Source organism: Mycteria americana, chromosome Z (genome assembly GCF_035582795.1).
Source record: "Mycteria americana isolate JAX WOST 10 ecotype Jacksonville Zoo and Gardens chromosome Z, USCA_MyAme_1.0, whole genome shotgun sequence".
NCBI lineage: Eukaryota > Metazoa > Chordata > Aves > Ciconiiformes > Ciconiidae > Mycteria > Mycteria americana.
This window is the reverse complement of record NC_134396.1, coordinates 17990535-18012079: the sequence shown is the minus strand read 5'-3', so window position 1 is coordinate 18012079 and position 21545 is coordinate 17990535. Positions and strand designations below refer to the sequence as shown.

General features: G+C 44.7%; 3 protein-coding genes across 7 annotated transcripts in view; all 3 read right to left on the bottom strand.

Annotated features, from left to right (window-relative positions):
* SERINC5 (serine incorporator 5) overlaps positions 1-8724 on the bottom strand; it is a 43953-nt gene extending 35229 nt beyond the window's left edge. The window contains exon 1 of the mRNA XM_075526617.1: positions 8525-8724. Coding sequence (XP_075382732.1) covers positions 8525-8551 — 27 coding nt within the window. The 5' untranslated portion in view covers positions 8552-8724. The remainder of the gene's footprint in view (positions 1-8524) is intronic.
* Positions 1-21545, bottom strand: part of SLC30A5 (solute carrier family 30 member 5) — a 174109-nt gene that overhangs the window by 80106 nt on the left and 72458 nt on the right. The window lies entirely within an intron of this gene.
* CDK7 (cyclin dependent kinase 7) overlaps positions 9950-21545 on the bottom strand; it is a 35408-nt gene continuing 23812 nt past the window's right edge. For 2 of the 5 annotated variants that reach the window (XM_075526494.1, XM_075526493.1), the window contains exon 12: positions 9950-16512. In XM_075526494.1, coding sequence (XP_075382609.1) covers positions 16469-16512 — 44 coding nt within the window. In that variant the 3' untranslated portion in view covers positions 9950-16468. Of the gene's footprint in view, positions 16513-19344; positions 19580-21545 lie in introns of those variants that run through there. The other 3 variants (XR_012778932.1, XR_012778933.1, XM_075526492.1) reach the window with 3 other exon arrangements.

Sequence of the window (21545 nt, the reverse complement as noted above, 5' to 3'; positions counted from 1 at the left end):
ACAAAGCACTCTTCCTTTTGGGAGACTTCAGCAGAAATGGTAAAAATCAAAGGAAAGAAGAGCATATTGAAAAAACAGAAGTGCATACTTAAATGAAATGAAGACTTAGCAGTGTTCCATCTCTTCCCTCCTAACTGACCACCTGGCCAGAGCAGACAGGGAGACCGCATGCTTTCCAGCCTGTACATGGAGCACAGGAATGTGCCTTGCTGAAGCTTCTTTTCACGGAGGCCTACAGCAGCTTAGTTTTTCATGCACTGCTTGATTACTTGACTACCAGCGTTATCTGGGCCATAAGATTTGCAGATAATGCGGTCACTGAGCTGTTAACAGCAACGTCTATCAAAAACACCCAAACATCTACTCTCACAGCTACATGCAGCATCCAAGCAGGCTGGAAGAGCAAAGCAGCCAGCCCTGCATGAATAATGTCCTGAAGCAGCTACACACCTGCCCTTGGACTAGTTTCAGGAAAGAGCGTCTAGCAAGCCAACAGTGCTAGTGTACTATGCCAGGTGTCCCAAGTGTTAGGAGCTGGGCTCAGACTGTTATTGAAAACCCCCGCTGTTATGCATACATATTTTGCAAAGGTTTCTTCAACTGGTCGCGTGATTACACAGTGGTTTGTCCCTGTGAAGTAACTAAATTCACCAAAGAGGCTTTATTTTGTCCTTTGTCCAACTTAATTCACTTTTCACTGCTGCTTCTTTAATATTCAGACTCACCACGTGGCTTAAGCCAAGAAGTTTTGTGACCAGCATAGCAGTTAATCACTGACAACCTATTTTTGGGAGCACCCTTGACACTGGAAACTGCAAAATTAAAACCACCTTCAGAGAAAAGTCACACCAGCCTCGACACTGCCTGAACACTGCTTTCCAGTGAGGCTTTCCTGTCCCGAGCTGAGTTTCCAAAGCGAAGGGCTTGTGCCCTGCACCATGGGGCAGAACTACCATACAGCACCAAGCAGCTCAAAACCCAGGTGAGAAAGCAGCATCCAGGACAGCTACACCAAGAGCTAAAACGCGGGCGAGCCACTGCCAGGCGCCGGCAGAGCTGAAGTTACACTGAACTGAGGATGATTAGCTTCTGTCTCCATGCTCAAACATTACTAAGTGGTGACTCAGCTCAGCATTAGAAAATATGCCACTGCGAAACATCTAAATTAAAGACTGCCCAACTGCTCTTCTCCTGATGATTTTGGAAAAATCAAGACAATTGTTTAGTCTGACCTGAGTCTCGCAGTGTATCACATCACCCGGCTCCCCAGTAGTATAGCTATTTTCCACTAGCACGGACCATCTGGATTTGACAGCAGTATGAGGTGGACTGTCTGTCCCTCCGGTTACTTACATCTATCATTAAAAACAGACACCCCCTCGCCCCCCTTCTAATTTGCCTGCTACAGTTCCCAGGCACTGGTTCTTGGTGAAGCTTTCTTCACTAGCTTAGAGAGCCTTTCAATTACCTGGTCTTTCTCCCCGCTCGTCAAAGAAGGAACCCAAACCATTTACCCCTGGTCTCATTTGAAGGCTTTAACACTTTTCCTCCCAACACCTAAGTTGTTTGGGTTTTTTTCCTGCATCCCCTCAAATTTCCCCAGTCCCTCCTACAAAATCATGGCAGCAGCATCAGCCCAACTGCAAAGTCACCTCGCTCCTCTCCCCCGTGTGCAGCCAAAGAGGGGGTGAGACCCTGCCCCACAGCACCCCACGCTGTGGGAGCAGCCTGCCCTCCACGCACACCTTGCCAACTGTACTTAAAAGGTGTATTTTATTTGCACTGGGGTCGTGCCATCTGGGTTACATCACCTTCAATAGTACTCTCCACTCCACCAGTCCTTCCATCAAGCCTTTGTGATTTTGGGAGCAATTTTAAATGTACTGTCATTTGACATACTGATTATGAAGCTTCTTTGCATTGATCCCTTGTCAATCTTCACTGAGAGCAACCTCTGCTGGGTGACAGGTTCAACTGTCCTTTCCTGTCATCTCATATTTCACGGTTTTCTCATTTGCAGGTCATTCCAGCTCATGCTGCAGCCACTTCTCTGCCTTTCACAACGGAGGAGCTACTAACAGAGCAACTGGAAGACGAAAGACAAGTCAGCAACAGCAAAGTCTGACAATTTGAGTCCATCGCTTCATACAGTGAGCAGATTTTCTCCAGGTTAGCTCTGATGTTCGAGACCAGGACTCCAGAGGTAGAATGGCACACACAGATGCAATATGGTGCATCGCCAGGGACAGAGAGCCAAGTGCAGGGCAGTAAGTGCTTAAGTGCATGCACCACCGAAGTGAAGAAGCAGCTAAAATGAAATTTCTGTATGCATTGACTTAAAAGCATGTAGCTGGAACAGCTGCTTCACTTTTGAATGAACTGACAGCTCTGAGCTGTTCCACAAAGATGTTGTGTCTTTAAAAGGTGGTTTCAGTACTGAGTCCAAGAGGACTTTAAGGCAGGGAAAAAAAAAAAGACATTAACACTTTGTACAAAGTGACAAAAGCCAATAAATTGGTACAAAACATTAACCATTTCTCACCACATCATATTAAAAAAACCCAACTACCTGCTCGAAGCATTGCTAAAGACATTCCAGTTTAGATCGGTGTCACAACAGCCAACTTCACACACGTTTCCACGCTGGCAGGTTCAAAATGGAGCCTGCTCACGTCCTCCCATTGCATACTTCTTGATGAGCATTTTTAAATACAATGCCTACTTGAGAAGTATCTTGAATAGTATTCCTAAACCACTGTTTTGCCAGTGACTGTAACATAAGAAGCCAAGGACAAAAACCAAGAGATAGGTCTCTTCAGAAAACGTTAAGAACGGTTCCTGTTAAAACTCAGTGCAAGAGATGACAGCTCGACACATTTTGGATCAGTCCTACTGGACAGAAAGACGTGCAAAACTTTCCATTTTCAGACTGTGAACATTTATATGTTTAAATACTTGAGCATAAACCATCTCTAATTGCTGGAAGTTCCAATCATTAAAGTGTGAACATCAGTCCCAGCATATCACTAATCCCAGTTATCAGTAATTAAAATGATGATGAGATTGCTAGGTGTGTCAGGACTCCCTCCAAAACAAACACGGAGCCACCTTCCCCCCGCATGCGGTCATGGGTAAACGCTGCAGTGCCCCACAGCTCTGGCTGCCTCGGTCCCTCACCGCCTCATGTGGCAGCACGTGCTCATGTTGAAGCCTCTCTCTTGGGTGACCTGAACAACGCAGTAGGTCAAATTCCGTCGGCAGAATGGTCGATCACAGCCTAAAAATCTAGAAGGCCAGGTATTTAACATGTCAAAACATATTGGAGCCTGCACAGCTGAGAAAGAATTGGAAGCGCCATTAACTTGGGTATGAGAAGGACCTTGAAAGCAACCTCAGGTCCAAGTGTCTTCACATGGCTAAGTTGAGAACACCATCCAGCCTCAGCATGTGTTTGGGATGACAGCAGTCACCAGCTCCAGACGAGACTTTCAGCTTATACTGTAGTCATAGCTCAGGCTTTCATTCAATTGCTCCCCTGAAACACGTGTGTCTTGCACCCACAACTGCCAGTGCATCCATTGTAATGAAAGTCTCAGTAACAGAAAAAACACACTGGAATACCTACACTTGCAAAAATTAAAATAAAAGCAGCAGTAGGTTTTATATCGTTCCACAGAAAAGTATCCCCTTGCCCTTAAAAGTCAAGGCTCTGCTCTTTTAATGCCTTCACTCTACATTATGTACATGGTTGCAACCCACAATGCAACCAAATTGTGGCATGCGAGAGGAAAAGGCTAAAAAAAAAAATAGGCAGCAATGGGAAACTAAGCAGGAATGAGAAAGAGTATCTTCTGCCTGGAATGAGAAGGAGTATCTTCTGCCTCTTATGCAGTGCCAGGGAAAGGATTCCAACCTAGCAATGCAAGTGCCAAATGATACAACACTTACAGGATCTCACTGTCTTTTGGTCACTTTTCCCTCCCTTCCTAATCACTTTTGAATCCAGCAGCAAATTTTATCCAGCTGTGGCAGGCAGATGGGGGCCTCAAAGATATTACGTTCTTACAATTTCCTTGAAAATAGGCAAAAGGTTTAGCAGAGAAAAATGATCTCTCAACCCTGAGCAAGGAAAAGGCTGCAACACAAGTTCAGTATTTATTAGAAAGGGAATCGACATAAGATAGCAACCTCAATGGACTAAGCTGCAGAAAACCAGGCTTTGCTAACTCAGTTGTTCAGGCAACCATTTGTTTAAAACAAAAACTCCATGTTTCTGCAAACAGGGAATAAAGTCCTTCCACAGTATGTTTTTCCTAACTGTATATTCAAGTGGAGGACACTACGATGCTCGGACATCAGGCCTCAGACAGCTAGTTTCATCTTCAATCATGACTAATAGCAGTGGTGGGGGCATGGAAAAGCAGCTGTGAGAGGGGGAAAGACCCACAGCTAAATTTCTCTTTTTGTAACTGACCGGCTCAGGTTAAACACAATAAACCAAGCCCCTCTCACCCAGGAAGACCATCTGCAGAAGAAGAGACGTGTTTTGGGGAGCACCATGTGAAGCGGAGCCAGGAACGGCACCAGCACCGTCCCATAGCGCTGCAGTGCATCACACCACGCACCTGCCCCAGCAATGCCCCCGCGTCCTCAGAGGACACAAACCTGGGCAGGGATGACCCAGCCACCCTTTTCACCATGTAATGAAAAGAGGAGACCACGAGGACAGGACTGCAAGCCCCCTTCTCAACCTGCAGATGCAAACAGGCGGTGCCAGAGAGGCAGGCAGCCCCAGAGCGCAGGGGGGCCTTCCTTCCCTTGCCCCAAAAGCCAGGAGCCCCAGAAGTTGTAAGATTGGCTGAGGCCAATCTTATAAATAGAGCTTCTTTTTTTTTTTTTTTTTAAACCCCTCAGAATTAGACGGCTGGGTATAAAATGAAAATCTGATACTCTAACTTGCAGTACATCTCACCGCATTTACTACATGATATGATTTCTAAGTGCAGAACAGTATTAAAGAAAGCACTCAAGATTTAACAGACCTACAAAAATTGCTGTATAAACTTTAATAACTACCAGTTCTAATTGAAAAATCCCTCTTCTTGAACAACCCAGCTACAACATACTGCCCCCCAAAAATTAATGTTAACTATCTAAATTACATTTATTTAACTCTGGAAAAAACATATTCATTGTAATAAAGATTTTCCGCAACAGCTGCTTTTCTTAACCATGATCTCAACTTTATTCTCTTGAGAATAACTACTGAAGAAAAGCCAAATGTAAAATCCTGTTTCCTGTCAATTTAAGCAGATGTTTTTATGTAATCAAAAGCATTGTGGAGGCCCAAGCCAAACTGTATTCTCACTGCATTCTCAAAATAGGTCCACCAATGAAACACTAGCAAAAGAAGAAACATTTAGCAAGTTTATTACAGCTCAGAAACCTAAAAATCACAATTCTCTTCAAAACAAGGTTGGACATCACCTGATAAAAACCAACTGCAGAAATTAAAGTTTATAAATGGCCGCGTTCCTTGAAAGCAAGTTCCCAGGGTCTACTGGGCAAGGATAAAAGTCACACAGTAATGTTAATTAAGATTATTTTAAATAATTTTTGAGTGCAAAATCAGCATAACCAAAGTACACTGAAGTTTGGCAGCTTGCCGCTGTACCCTTTAACAACAGGAATCTGTGCTGTGAAACCTGAATGCATTTATTCCGACAGGCACCATCAACTAGATGTTTAGCATGGTCTGACCCAAAACCAGAAGTACCGATCACTCATCGTCTACTTCACACTAGGAAAATTTGCTGGCATTATGAGTGGAGAAAAAATGGATAGTCAAGTGATGTTAACTCACAAAACTTTGATATCAGCTACAGACATCCATGCACGATGACTGCACTTTCACAGCTCAGAAGGACAATACCAAAGTTCTCAGGCAGTTCCAGGAAAGCAGATCCACAGAAACAGAGAGGCAGATATAAGATATATACAGGGCAAAAATACATCACACAAAAAAACCCCACCCCGTGGGATATCAAATCAAATAAACTAGTATATTTTAGGGAAAAAGGAGGGACCCAACATGAGTGTTGTTTTTCAGGACTTGTATAAAGTTCCATCTTTCCCCAAGCACATCATCTCTGTTTCTGGAGACAGGGTTAACTTCATCTTCAGGGGAACATTTAAGGAGAGGCCAAATTCCTTCTCAATTTTCCATCCTGATTAACAGTATCCATAAAAATGCCTGAGGAGGTTGGGTTGAGAGAGAAAGAAGAACTATCCCTTTTGTTTTGCTTGTGTATTAATCATGTTAAACAAACATCCCCTCATCAAGGTTGGAATAAATCAAGTCACGAAGGCAAAGACCATTTTTTCTTTTAAAAAAGTTACACTGCATGCTATTGAAACGTGGTTTATGCCATTTATCATCTTAGCCCATAAAAAGGTTATCCACACTAAGTTCACTGGTATAACTCCAGCAATATGCCATATTTAGCACAGATAAGTCTTACATCAAAAATAGTGCTTGAGTCTGCAGAATACGTCTCCCCAGGGTATTGCATAATTTTGGCGCTATGACTGCATCCACTTTAGGGCTTTTGCTTCTGCTCCAACACCACTAAGAAGTTCAGTTTATTTACAGACTCCAAAGTGACACATCAGTGTCAATAAAACACATTACTACTAGATATTACTACACAGGGTAGGAACAGTGGCTTTAAGAATGTCTCAAAGTTTGGTCACGCTAAAGCCATGCCATTCACCATGAGTCTCACAATGGTTTCATCCTCTTGGTATTAAGTCACTTCTCCAGGAGCTACACCAAAAGAAGCAATGAAAATGCAAACAGCCATGAACCACTGCAGTAACAGCACCTACTAACAGCACTTTTTTGAGCTGCTCCAAAACTTGTTTCACACGCTGCCAAAATGCAAGCGAAGCAGCAGTCAGGGAGGCCCCCTGCTTTAAGAGGAATATCAGCAAATGCAGTTACTGCTGTCCCCCACGACCACCCAAATGCAGTTACTGCTGTCCCCCACGACCACCCAGGGCTGTTTGGTGGGAGGCAGGGGAGCTCGCGGAGGACGGGCACATGGAGGCACACTCAGTAATCCTGGTCCACCGAAGCCTGAAAGAACCACAGCCAGAAGACCAAATCTAGCCCAGGATTTCATCCTTCAGGAAAGATCTGAGATTTTTTCCAGGTGGTTTGCAAAAAAGCAAGAGAATAATCAGATGCTGAGGGTGGGCAGAGTGACCAATGAAGAAATATCAATAGAATTAGGACCGTAGGTGTTTAAATATGTAAAAGAACAGGAATGAGCTCACTGGCTAGTCTGTTGGAGACGGGACAAGTAGTAATGGGTTTCTATTGCAGAAGTGGAGATTTGGGAAAATGAAGCACAAAATAAAGTGCCTGGGGCAGATGCAGTCTAGCACCAGGCTAGAGAGACAACTGATAAGAAGAGGAGTCCTTCCCTTGAGTGCAACCACGGAGGAGATCTGGACAGGGCCTTGCGATCACCCTTCTCCTCCAAGTCCACAGTCCTTCATCCATCAGAACTGATTCAACCAAGAAAACAAGTGCGCTGTCGTAAGATGCGGAGCACTGATTCATCATCCCATGGATGCTGAAGGGCATAGGTCCTGCACTGCCCTCCACCACCACTTGCTCTCATCTCTGACTTCCTCTACCTGCACCTGCACTTGCTGAATCTTTCCACAAGCCAAATTTAAAGGAGTTCGTGAAAGGGTCTGAGGAGAGCCAGGCAGCCAGCAGCTAAGAGAGAAGTTAAGACCATTCCACTTCTTGTACCGTGGGGTCTCATCTCCCCACCACCAGGCAGGCACCCGGTGGCAATTATCTAACCGCCTCTCGTAGCTCTAAGCGATCTGTCACCCCTTTGGGAATCGCTCCTTGCACTGCAGGTCTTTGGGAAGGCTCCTCTCAACGTCCGCGTCTCCATCCGCATCCCGCTGCCCACCGCAGCTCCTGATGCGGACGCCCGCCCGCAGAGCGACGCTCCGCCGCCCGTACTCCTGCCTGTCCTCCTGAAACTGTCCTGTCCTCCTGAAACACCAGGGGAATTCACCCAGGAAACCCCGCACAAACACCACTATAAACACTTAAAGAGCCAAGCTTTACAGACAGGCACCCCCGCTGCACTCGGCTGCCCCTCTGCAAGGGCTGCTGCTATTTTAACGCGTTAACTGCGCTGGAGAGGACAGCTCCCCGGAGGCGGACCGCGGCGAGCGCCAAGCTGCGGCCGAGGGGCAGCGCAGGTATGCGGCCCCCCGGCCCCGGCCCCGGCCCCGGCCCCGCCACCACCCCGGCCCCGCCGGGCGCTCCCCGGGACGTCGCCCCCCGCTCTCCGTGACGGCCGTCGGAGCCCCCGGGCGGGTCCCCAGCGCCGTCCCCCGGCGTTCCCCCGGGCCCGCTGCAGGGGGGGGCTTGCGGGGCCCGCGCCGCCCGCCGCGCCCACCTGCCGGCCTCCCCGCGCCCCCCAGCCCCTACCTGGCCGGCGCAGCAGGGCGCGGACATGCCGGCGGCGCGGCGCGGCCTGGCTCCCTGGCTGCCTCCCTCATGCGGGAGCGGGCTGGGCCGGGCTGGGCTGGGCTGGGCTGGGCAGGGCAGGGGAGGGCAGCGCGCGGGCCGCCGCCGCGGCGGGCGGAGCGGCACCGCCTCTGCCCGGCTGCCGGCCGCGACGCCCTCGGCCCGGCCCCGCCGCCCGGCTTCCGCTGTCGTCAGCCTGCGCGGCGGCGCGGCCCGGGCCGGGGCGGGGGGGGGGAGCTCCGCGCCGCCTCCGCGCCCCGAGCCGCCGCGGAGCGGCCGCGCCGCGGTTGTTGGCGCTCCCTGCGGCGGGCCTCGGCAGCCGGCCCGCCCCGGCGGAGGCCCGCCTTCCCCGAGCCAGGGTCACCCTCCGAACCGGGAGCCCCCCCGTCCGCCGGTGGGGAGAGCACCCGTGCTCCGGGCCTGGCCCGGGGAACTGTACCGCGGCGGGAGGCGCCTGGGCGCTTGTCTTGCACGGCATCAGCGCAGCGTGTTTGAACTTTCTTGTTTCGCTTGCGGGAGCCGAGAGAAGCGGCAGTGCCGTCCTCGGCTCCGCCATCTAGGTCGAGTCCATGCAGGGCTGGCCTCCGCTGGCTGTCCTGCTCTCGCGGACTCTGCTAAGATCACCTGCCTGCTCGTATACCCTCTAAAACACCTGGTTTTTAGTAGCTGGAATTTAAGGCGCTCACTGAATAAGACGAACATGGGGATCTTAAAAGACCAGGCTCCAAATGTAAGTTTACCACAGGAACGCACCAGCCTTGGCTTCAAACTGCTTCGCCGCGTCCCACGGCCCTTACGCTGCCCACACCTTCACGGAAAATCGTGTTTGTTCAAAGGCCGGCTTGAGGGCTGTGCTTTCCTAACAGGAGCTGAGACCTTTCCCGGTGTTTCAGAAGTACTTTCTCCAGCATCAGTTGCCAGGAATCAAGTGCAGTACTAGGCAGCAGCTGAGCATTTCTCGGCTGCTATGTGATGGCAGGGCATCTTTGCTCTTGCAGACAAAGCCACCGATGGTAGCAATGAGGGTCTCTCTGAAAAGACTCCCTCGCCTTGTCTGCTTTGTTGTCTCTGTGTGTGTTACAATATTTAAGAGAACTATTTGGAACTTTATTTCTAGTCTCAAAATGCCCTAGCTTTAGGAATTCAGTGCGAGTAAAAGCTATGAAACTGCATACAGGTACATACATGTAGATAATGTAGCTACGTGTACCCAAAAGGAAATTTGTATGGAATGCAGGATGTATTGCGTAAAAGCCCTTCCTCTTTCCTCATGTGTGCAAACAAACAAAGTTGATGCTTTAGGAAGCGGGTCATATGATGATCGGCGTTACGTAATTTGGTGTTATACTGGGGACCGAAGAGACCAGAATTACCGTAAGGGTACAGTTTATAAAAAGCAGACGTGCTTTATTCTTAATGGTGCTCTAACATCTGCATATACTCAGTTAGAGACGGGGTGTTTACCACTGTTGTAAGATTAATTCTGTCAACCAGATTGTTATTTAGCTGCAAAGGACACCAGCTTGCGGGCATCCCAGAGGACCCCAGCACAGTTCAGGCACCGGTGTGGCTGATGTTCCTGCTCTGTAGGAGCAGCAAAAGCCCCAGCCTCTGGTGAGGACTCCTCAAGTCAGGACTGGGGGTAGGAGTCTCAGCACACCTCTGATTTACAGCTCCTCTCCCCAGAGGCAGGGCTGAAGAGAAAGAACCAAGAATTGAACAACAGACAGGAAAGCAGTGTGGCCAGTGAACAGGCAGTGGAAAACCACTGGTGTTTTTAACTTCGAAACATAGTCAGGTTCTTGAAGTATGTGGTTAAGACATGGGAACATGAGCATTGCAGCATAGTAAGCACTCTGCAAAACTCCCTTCATCTTCTATTTCTGTTCCAGACTTGTTATACAATCACGAGAAGCTGACCGGTCAGGCTTTGCTTAATTTCCACATCTGCAAAATCAAGTCAAAACATGAAGGAGAATCTGAGGTTTAATTTAAAAATGAAACTGTCTTGCAAAGAGAGACTGGTGAAGGTGATACACGGGTATGGCAGAAGAGTACACCCACAGCAGCATGTCTGCGATAGCAACAAGCATTCACTGGATGGGGAACACCATTAATTCACTGCTCCATGCAGGTCTGTTAATGCCAGCACCATTATCACTGACACAAATAAATCCAGCCCCTGCACTGAAGAAAACTGCACTGAAGAAAACAGCAGAGCTCTGTAATGGACTTTCCAATCAGTTAGAGCACCCCAGAGCCCTCGGATGTGCGCCTTGGCTTTTAAAGTGAAAAATTCGTCACCAGAAAGGCTTGAACTTTCCTGCTGTGTTGCTGGCAAGCACTAAGCAGGCTAATAGCAAAGCAATGAGCAGATGTTACTGCATGAAAAGAACTGTCACTCTGAAACTATCCATGCATTTAGAATAAGGTTTACCCATCAAATACATATTCTGAAATCAGAAAAGGCTGTTGTGTTCTCCTAATCTGATTTACTGGCCAGAATTCTTCAACCAGTAATTCCTGCCTCAGACTGTTCATCTTGGTGGGGTAAAGAGTGCCTCTTTGAAGAGATGCTAATTCTGACTTAGGGCTTTCAAGTGACAGGGAATCCATAACATCAGTAGAGAAAGGCAAGATGCTTTGGCCTTGCTTTGTATAAGGAATTTTACAAACAGATTTACAGAGATTTAATGAGTCAGGCAGAATGGGGGCAAGAAGTGGCCCTATGGTAAGTAAAACAGCAATGGAGTACCTAGGAATGGAGTTAAAACTCTGGTCTCAGTTCAGGTGCTGGAGAGCGAGGAATGAAGGAAAGCGTTTGGCTAGAAGTTGTAACCATGTGGTACTTGCCAGAAAAAATCCTGGTAAGAAGCCACTTTCCTCACTCAGTGTGTACACAAGCAGAGCAGAGCAGAGCAGAGCAGCAGAACCTGAAGCCCCAGCAGCATATCACTGATCCACTTACCTTCAGGCAGCCTACAAAACTCTGCCTGCAAGATATCCAGCCCTGTTTCATACACACCAGTGACCTTCTGTGGCACATCAGCTTTGCTCAAGTCACCAGGAAAGGCATTACCCTTGGATCCCAACTGCAGTTTCACTTGCAGATGTTGCACCTTTACTTGCATCCACTTTACTCATTCCCAACTCATTTCTGCATGGATTATTGTAACAGAAGCAGAGGTTCTCACTGTCCCCCTTCACTGTGAGAAGAATTCAGCATTACTACCTCTATGGAGAACTTGAAAGATGTTAGTGGTGAAGCAGAAAGCTTTTTGGCACAGTACAGGGAAATCATAACTTACCAGGAATGCTCAAGGACTCTGTGCTTCCTCAGTACTCGCTTACTATGAACCAGCTCTGTGTACTTTAGGGTAAAAATATTAGGAATTGTGCCGTTTTATTCACACCTTCTGAAATGGAGCTGCAACTTGGAATGATGCTTTCAATGTTTTGTCATTTCAGGATTTTTCAGTAATTAAAGGATTTTGGTTTGTGCCAACTGGCAAAGAGAAGAGCACAAAAAGTCTGCATCCAATGAGAAGGAGAAATCTACCACTTGGCTGTTTTTCAGGTGAAATGAAATACAGAAAATCTTTGCAAATGTAAATGCAATCAGAAAGAAAACAAAACCAGATTGTTACACATCACGGTGGCCACATACATAAAATTAGTTCATTTTTATAGTTCAAATTTAGACTTTATGTGCCTGTTAAAATACAAAAGATGTGAAATTGCTTTTTAGGTAAATGTATATTTTGCTTGAGCCTAGCAATTAGACACCAGTCAAAAAATGTGGTTATGGGAAGGAGGGGAAATGTCTGTGCACGTGCATGCACATATTCTGGAAACCACCACTCAGATCCAAACTGAACCTCTTACACAGCTAATGACCTAACTGCTGTGATGTTTGCTGGAATAGTTTCCTGTGGAAAACGTATTCCAGTAAAGGGGAGCACCATGCAAAGGTGTGATCAGACAGTAAAAATAATTTATTTACCACCTGGGAGTTTTACTTGTGTGTGACTGCAAGACCATCCCCGTCTCACAGTCTAGGTGGCTGCAGGCCATGATAAACTCATTACTTCCTCAGGTTTTTTTCCAAGTATGCACCAGCACCTGGATTATGGACCATTTCTCCCCAGATCCTCTTAGGTAGCCAAGGGCTTCCAGAACCTTTGGATATCTTCCAAAAGCCAGTGTATCTAGGAATCGTGCCAGGACCAGCTGCCACAGCACAGCATAGCCCAGCTGTAGACCTCACAAAAAGCAAGTGGGAATAGCCCACATAGACACAAAGGTGCACCATTAGCAGTTGAAGCATCTCAGAGGTGTTTTAATGCTTCGCTCAGTGCAGGAAGCCCAAGGGCAGGGTATGGCCCATGCCAGTATTTGCCAAGAGCACCAAGTCACCAGTTACTCTTTTAGCTGGGAGTTCTTGGTGGCTACACCTTACTTATTTGACTCTCCAGTTCCCACTCTGCTTAAAAATAAATAAATAAGTGCATTACAATAATGGCTGCAAAGAGTCCAGTAACAGAAAAAAATGTAAATTTTATGTCATCTTTTGATGTTTGAGCTTTTAGGATCTAAGCTTTCAAGCTGTTGTCAGCCTCTCTAGGGGCAGGAGACTATATATCTCAGCAGCAGCTTTCAGAAGAGCATCAGTTGGCTTGGGATCTAGGAACAGACTTATATACTATAGTATTTGTTACCGTTATAATCAGATGATCACCTTCAAGATTGTGTGTAGAGGTGCAGGGAGGCACACAGAGTGACTATAATAGCAAAGAGAGCACTGAACGATCTGCCAGTGCAGGGCAAGAGCAACCTGCAACTATAAATCTCCGAGATGGGGCTGATGACAAGAGGTGACAGAGACTGTCAGTGCACGTGGGGCCAGACACACACATGTAACTGGCCCTTCCAGAATATCAGGTTGGTCATGATGCTAAATGATGGTACCTTCCACTATATCTTTATTAGTGTTTCATAATTCACACTAATCTTTTCTAGCTGGTAGTAATTATTAAAAAAAAAATCAAAAGGAAAAAAAAAATCCATGCACTTAGTAGTCAAATTTGGTTAGATTCTGATCAAAGGAAATGTTTTAAATCACTTCTTGGACTTGAAGGAAAGCATTCCATAGCATTTGAAGATTTTAGTATTAAAAAACCCACAAGGATGGTATTTCCAGGCAAATTTGCTTAAAAAAACCCTTTTGTTTTGAGAATGATAGTTTAATAAACTGGTTGCTTAGTTGTTTTTTTGCTCCAATGTTAATTCAAAGTGGATTAAAATCTGCATTTTCTATTAAGGAAAGGCACCAACTAAACCTTTCTGAGCAGGTTAATTTTTGTAACTAAAGTACAGAAGAGTAATATTATACAGCTTTGCACTGAACTCTCCAGGTGCTGCATTTGCACACTCTTTGTTGACCCTTTTTAGCACAATACCATGTAATGCCAATTACAAATGTCTGTCTTTCTGACCTCTCAGCAACTGTATGCAGTATAGCTTTTCATTCCTGAATCAGGATTTTATTATATGATGTCTCAGGTTTCTTAATCAGCTAATACCTTTACCCGACAAATAACTGACATAGACATTTAACTCGGGTGACACTAAGGAAACACTGTGCTAGGAGAAAAGGAGACAGCAGCGTTTCCCAGCACATTTACACATTTCTGACACTTAGGTAACCAGCCAGCAGCAGGGAGTCTGGTGCTGGCTTGAGGTACTAAGTCTTACTGGAATTAATGAGTGACAGATGGAAGAAAGGAAGCCTGCATGGCCCCGAGTCACTAGATAAGGTCAATATAAAGGGTCTTACTAAACAAGTTCTGCAAGAATATAAAGTTAAGCAGGCTCAAGCTGCATGCTGAGAGACAGCCCAGTTCTCCATCTATACAAGGAGTTTCAAGCTGGCGGTGATCATTCCTTGGAGAGGCAAGTGTTGGGTTAAGATCAGCCAGTTGTTACCACATCTGACCATCTGCGTTATTTCTGTCAGACACTGCCTCTAGTGGCAGTGAAAACTGATCCGGTTGTAAATCAGCATTTCAACTCCTGCAGTTAAGTCCGATAGATTAAAATCGGTTTCTACCATCACATATAAAGATAAAAACCATGGTGGCACTGTCTTTCTGTTCTGTTGACTTCCTCAGGATGGTGACGTGAGAAAACCAGAGGAAGCTCCTGAACATATGGGTAAGTTTCAAGTAGCAAGAAAAAGACAGTTTTACATTTGTCAACCAGTAGTAGACTTCTTCAGAATTGCCAGATTGCAATATTTTGTTGATTATCTGTTAATTTTGTCAGTGAACTTCTTCCTTAAAAAAAAAGATCTATTAATTCATGGGTGGCAGATCCATGCAGGACGGCATAAGTATTCTTTGAGGGTACCTGCCTACCAGCCTTGCCCGAAGTGGAGGTTTCAAAAAATCAAAGCACATAGCTCACAACCTGTGGTCAATCAGCTTAGTGTAACTGTCAGCGTCCTTACTGAAGTGGCACAAATATCTTGTAGTAGGCAATAAACCACGTTCCACTAATGCTTTCTAATTAAGAGTGAAATGCCCCCTCTCCTCCTCCCTTCTGTGCATACTGTTCTGTTCTTATCACAGTAATGAATACTGTTAATATGAAGGTTTCTGAGCACAATTTGAGGCGACAGCACTAGAGGAGACGGTCACAACACTGATGGCCTCTGCGCTGACCACACAGCAAGCCTTTCAGAAAATCCTCCTGCAGGACCTGCCTGCCTGGGGATTTGATTCTTTGGAAGGAAAAGACAGAACACTCCCTGTCCTTTTATTTGAAATAGTAAGAGTCCTAAAGGAAATAAATAGAAATTTTCTAATTAAGTTGCTCACAAATAGAAGAAAAAAAAGAAAATACTAGAATTGACCACAGAGATGATATGAGTCTAGTTCAATAGCATCAAAACAGATTTTATTCCAGCTCTACTTGGGGAAGCTTGAAAATGAGAAATTGGCATTATATGATGAAGAGAGTTTGGCCAAGCAGAGTTTTCAAGCTAGTGAGAGCAGAGCTGCTTCTGGACCCTTCCTGGTAGTGGTGGTGGGCTACAGCAGGAACAAATCTAATTCCCAGCAGGTCTTTGGGAAGACTGGAATCAACATAAGGTTTTCCTAGGCAGTGCTGTATTTTGGAGCCAAAAAGAGACTGCAGCCATGCACATCTTCTCCCCAGCCCCTCACACTACTGGGTATCAGCAAGGTGTATGTTGAAACACAGCCTGCCAGAAGTGTTCAAAGCACTGAGTTTAGCTCTCCAAGAAGTTCTTGTATCTCAACCTGACAAGCTACATCAAGACCTATCCCTGTTTTATCCTGACTTTATTACAGCCATATGGAGAGAATACCTTACCTCAGAGATGAAGTTGACATAGTTGAGTATGAAATGCAAGGGGGAACAAGAGAGATTCAAAGAAAAGCAGGCCTAACTATAGCCTTTTTTGTAATGATCCCTCCTTTCTCTCAAGAGAAGCAAATGAGTATTAAAAGGTCACAGGTGAAAAAACCTGCTCTGTAAAGGAATCATTACATTGGAGCACACGGAGCATAAATGTTTGTGCACCAGAATAAATGGCTGAGTATGAGTTAAGCGAGCAGTGTGCATGCAGTAAGTCAAAAGAACAAGAGCAGTCACAAAAGCCAAGAATGAACAAAGGTAAAAGCAAAGAACTGGCAGTACTGCCTGGAGTGCTGACAGCATCAAGGCCACACCACAGACGAGCATACCACAAATGCAAACCAACAACTGTATGTTACAGCTCAGTCTGGCTCTGAGCCTTCTTTGTCAAAACAACAAGGCTGCAGGGATCACACAGTGTTGACACCAATCAAGAACCAGGGAGACAAGATGAGGATGTGATAGCTAGCAGTCCTTGTTCTCCATGCCACCACAAGTAATCCTGGTATCTGTGAGAAAATGAAATCGGTTTTGTTTAAAACAGAGAGCACCTTCCCCTTCTATATTGTGTGCTCATACAATGAGTTTTGCTATGTTTATTGTGGCAACAAGGTGGAAGGAAGAAAACAAAGTTTTAATTCAATTATATAAACAATATCAGTACAATGCATAGAAGTTACTCAAATTCCATTAAGTCTTGAGGTAAGAGCCATCAAGTTTGCAAAGAGGAGTACTAACCTTTCAGGAAGAAACAGCAGTAACTTATGGTGAAAAGGTGGTAAGGGCAGAAGAACTGTCTCAACCCAAGAGAGAAGGCATTTAGATTATGTTCCAGTTTGCATAAGTGTACAACTTAGACCTTTGCACAAGCATGCACACTGCAGGTTCAAAACAAACCATCCTTGATTGTTATGGTTCCGAACAGAAGCCAAGTAGATTGCAGCAGCTATACATTCGAGGAGTTGGTGTGATAAAAGACAGACTGTCAAAGCTAAAGCATGATATAAAGTTTACAAGGTAACGAAGCTGCAAATTAAACAGTATTTAGCTAACTAATTGCATATGATTGCATATTAAGTTATATTCACCGGGCGTCCCAAATATTCCTTCCAGGGTTCCAACCTAAATCACAAAAGTTAAATCAAACTATCCAAAAGCTAAGATTAAGAAAAAATATTGTGCTGATCCTTTTTCTAATCTTAGCTTACTCTTAGACTGTGATGTACATATGCTTTATCTATGCACAACACTGCCATTAAGAGCAAGGCAATTTTAGTCCCTGACACAGGTGGCTTCATTCATGAACTCAGCTGAAAACAAGACTACTGTATACCCTCATGTTATAGAACAGGCCCCTACCATACATGCAGTGCACAGTATGCCAAATGAATTGCAGTGTGGGAGCTAGAAGGGAACAGCTCCTGAACTTATATTATATATAAGCATTGTTATTTTTGAGTGTCTGCTGTGGTAAACACGTGACTTGAAGCATACAAGACAGTAGCCTTGGTCACAAAATATCCTCTCTCTTCAACCCCACTCTTACAGAGCACAGTAACCGTTCTCTATACATTCAAACACTGACTGCCCATCTAACTCAGTACCTACTCAACAACTTTTGCCAGTGGGAGCTTAGAGGATTGCTACTTAGAATTATAGCATGGTTTGGGTTGGAAGGGACCTTGAAGATCATGTAGTTCCACCCCCCCTGCTATGGGCAGGGACACCTTCCACTAGACCAGGCTGCTCAAAGCCCCATCCAACCTGGCCTTGAACACTTCCAGGGATGGGGCACCCACAACTTCTCTGGGCAACCTGTGCCAGTGCCTCACCACCTTCATAGTGAAGAATTTCTTCCTTAATCTAATCTAAATCTGCCCTCTTTCAGTTGTTCTACTGGAAGAAGTTTCCTTCAGGGAAGGGTATCGTCTAGGCACACGCAGCATTTGACGAGGTGAATGGTGTTACTCTCAAAGCAGAGCTGACAGAATACTTAAAATTGTCACTGCTATGCAAACTCTATTTGTTATACCCAATAGTTAGGATACTCACTGAAAAATGCAATATCTATTTTAGGGGCTGAAGGTTTCCAGGCTTTGAAGTCCAGTCAGAATGCTGCCCTAGATAAGTTCAATGCAAAAAAATTTACAGTACTCCTAACTCTCTCTTCCCTATTCAGATTAACATATTTTTTGTACATATACCTGTGAGAAGTAGGGCTGCAGTTCTCTTAATCCCCCAGCCTGCATTCAGGATGATGATGTTTGATTACACAGACAGTACAAACTGCTGTAACTAATATTATTTGATAAACATTTTCTCTACACTGTCAATTAGATCCTAGTAGGAAATTTAAGTGTAATTTTCAACTGCCAGCAACCACTACAGAACACAGTAGGGTATTGGGAGACTAGTGACTGTTCCCCCTTACAAGGCCAGCATACTTCACATTGGCTCAAGGTAGGAGTAAAATGAAATAACACAGGAGCAAGAAGATGGTTGCTCTTCCTCTGCAAGCCTCAAAGTCTTCTACTAATACACTTGCCACATACATTAGAAAGCAGAATGCTGAAAGCAGTTCACAGGTGAGAAAATGATAACGGCTCACCAAGTATCCGAGATCCCCTGCACAACAGGGGTGGGCATGCGGTTAAGCTGCATCAACAGCACCCACTGGCTTGTTTCTCTCCATTGCAGAAGTTTGGTTACCCAGCAGCCAGTTTGCAACACAGCCATGCTGGAAATCAGGCAAAAGAGCTGAGCCCAGTATCTGCACTATGAATTGTTCAACAGCCACAGGCAGACAGGAAGGCTGGTATAGTTTTCCCAGATGGATCTACCTCCATCTCTTATTGCAGTCTTGAGGCTGTGAAGGAAACAGTATTTATATGCTCTCAGATAATTTCTCCTGGATGACTGGAGTCTGCAAAAAAACCCCAACACTTCACATTCAGTCTGTGCATCGTACGGTTTTCAACATAGTGGATGTGTCCTTGGGAAGGCTTAATGCATGACTGCTGAGAGGGCATATGCAAACTCATTTGTTAATACATTGGCATATTAACTGGAACAAAAGAGCATCCTATCCTTCCCTTATAATGATACATTTTTCCAACATTTATTATAGGGCTGGCAGACAATCATATGTACAGGCTCATCATAAGCTCCAGGTGAGAAGGGTGTTATTTGTAGTTTTCTTCCTTAGGGTGTGCATCTGTACAGGATAGCATGTGATTCAGCATAAAGGTTCTGCAAAATTACTCTGTGTAAATTTGTAGCCAGCAAGCAGCTTTGACAGTTACTACTTCAAAGCACGAGTCAAAGTAATGAGACAGCAAACCAGAGAAAGGAATCTTCTTATTTTGCTTGAAAATGCTTTTATTCAAAATGAAGTAGGGTTAATGAAACCTCTGTTTCAGTAAGGAAATATTAAATTCACATTTTACATATGAAAATATTACACAATAACCATCCAGTGACTATTACAGCGTTTTTTCAATGGTTGGGACTTGGGCCATTTTCACTCATTTTCATCCACCATCCACAGCAATCAAAAAATCAATTTTTTTGGTAATCCTGAAAAGTGTAAATCACATTGTTACCAAAGTAAAGGGGTCCAGCCCCCTCCTCAAGGTTTTAGTATTTGTTTGATACTGTTCGCGAGATACATCTACTTCGAGATGCTTAATGCTATTTGCTGCGGCAGCAGTACATGATGACTTTTTCCAATGAACCTATGAAAGAGTGCTAGAATCAAAGCTTACTTGAATCAGTACGTGTACTCCAAATGAATCCCAAATTCTGTAATTAAGCGTTAATTGCATTTGGGATACATGTAAGTATTTCTCTTTGTTGGTATAAAAAGCTAGCCGGTTAATTCTACTTTTAAACCTAAGAACGGAAAGCTATTCTAAGGCTTAACCCTTCCCCACCACACATACACTTTTAATGATTTTTCTTACGTGCTGTCACTACCCAGCACTAAGCTGTCTGCAGGAAGTAATAGTCCTTTTAGTCTCTGCCTAATTCTTTAACCATGTCTTTGTTTAGTATCAGCTGTAGAGATTATGAGGACAGCAGTACTTCTCTGATTCTATTCCAGATCTTGTCCTCTCATTTCTTCTTGTAGGTAGAATAAACCATAGCTGCCTTCTTGGATGGATACAAAGCTTACTATGAAAGGATCCAACTGTTTTTGCCTGCCCTCTAAAATACCTCCTCTAAAATACACTGACATTGAATCACACCCATGAACTTTACACGAATGCCCAAACAATACAAATTCTTAACCTTAGATATGAATAGAATAGTATTTTTTTTTCTAAACCAATGTAGAATAGTTCTGAAATTAGATAGATTCCTTATACTGCGTTAACTCAGGAAAAAGCTGAGTGCTGTATCTTTTATACTCTTTGTTTTGTGAACCTACGGCTCTGTAGAAATGCAGATTAATAGGACTAGAAATTGGTGTCTTGGGGAAGGAGTGCTGCTTTTGATTGTTTGCCAGAGTGGAGAGGATGGACAATGATGTCATCATAGCATCAGTGTCTCTACATACCTCACTGATCAGAAATAAGTGGTAGCAATAGCTAGAAATGATGCATGCTTAATACTTTTCACAGGCAGTCATCCATCTAGTGATAGTTTTCCCCTGTCAATAAAGAGGCTGATTTTTGAGAAGTACAGGTGCTGCACATTTAAGTTTGGTGAACATGCCCCACAGGCTACAGGGCTTTGTTCTTGTGGAACAGCAGCACTTACAGGGATGGCATAAATTCTTTCTCCTGGCAGCCAGCCCCCGGTGCCAACATTTTATAAGAGGGTACCCAACGGTAATCACTCAGTCCATTCTGCTAAGTTCTAGAGTGCTACCTCAATAGGGCTAAGGGAAAGAGAATGTACAGGATGCAGGCACGGGCCAGCCTAAGAATTTCAGGGGATGTAACTTATTCTTCTTTGAAATGACTTTTGCACATTTCCACCCTCAACAGCAATAAAAACATGCTGTGCTTCAGATCTTACTTAAACAAAGACTGTAGGACTGTTCTTCCAAACCAATATTCAGGTTTTAGCTTTAAATGATAACGCCATGTAAGGATGTCAAATCCAGGGTAGCAGATTTACTAGCTCTAACATTGGCTCTCCCCTTTAATGGTCGTTGGCACTAGAGGATCTACCTTTGACACCCTCTGGTTCTGTCAGCCCAGCTAAGGCAGTAACAGAAAATAATGGAAAATCCACATCAGAAAATCCATTGTTTCCATTTCCACTTAGTGGAATGATACTGCTTTTTATACTGATACTCAAATGTCTCAAACAGTAATGCTGACTTCCTAAATGCCTTTGTTATACCCAATCTCAAAACTCCTGGCAATTAACACACAAGTCTGATTTCCTCTTGCTGAAGATGAGACTTTTGGAAAGATGTTAAAGCAATTGATACAGCCCTGGAAACTCTGCTCATTGTCAAATGCAAGACTTCAAATGGTTGAGTCACAGAACTCAAGGAAGCATTTCTTCCTCTTTCCTGTCCTTTAGTTAA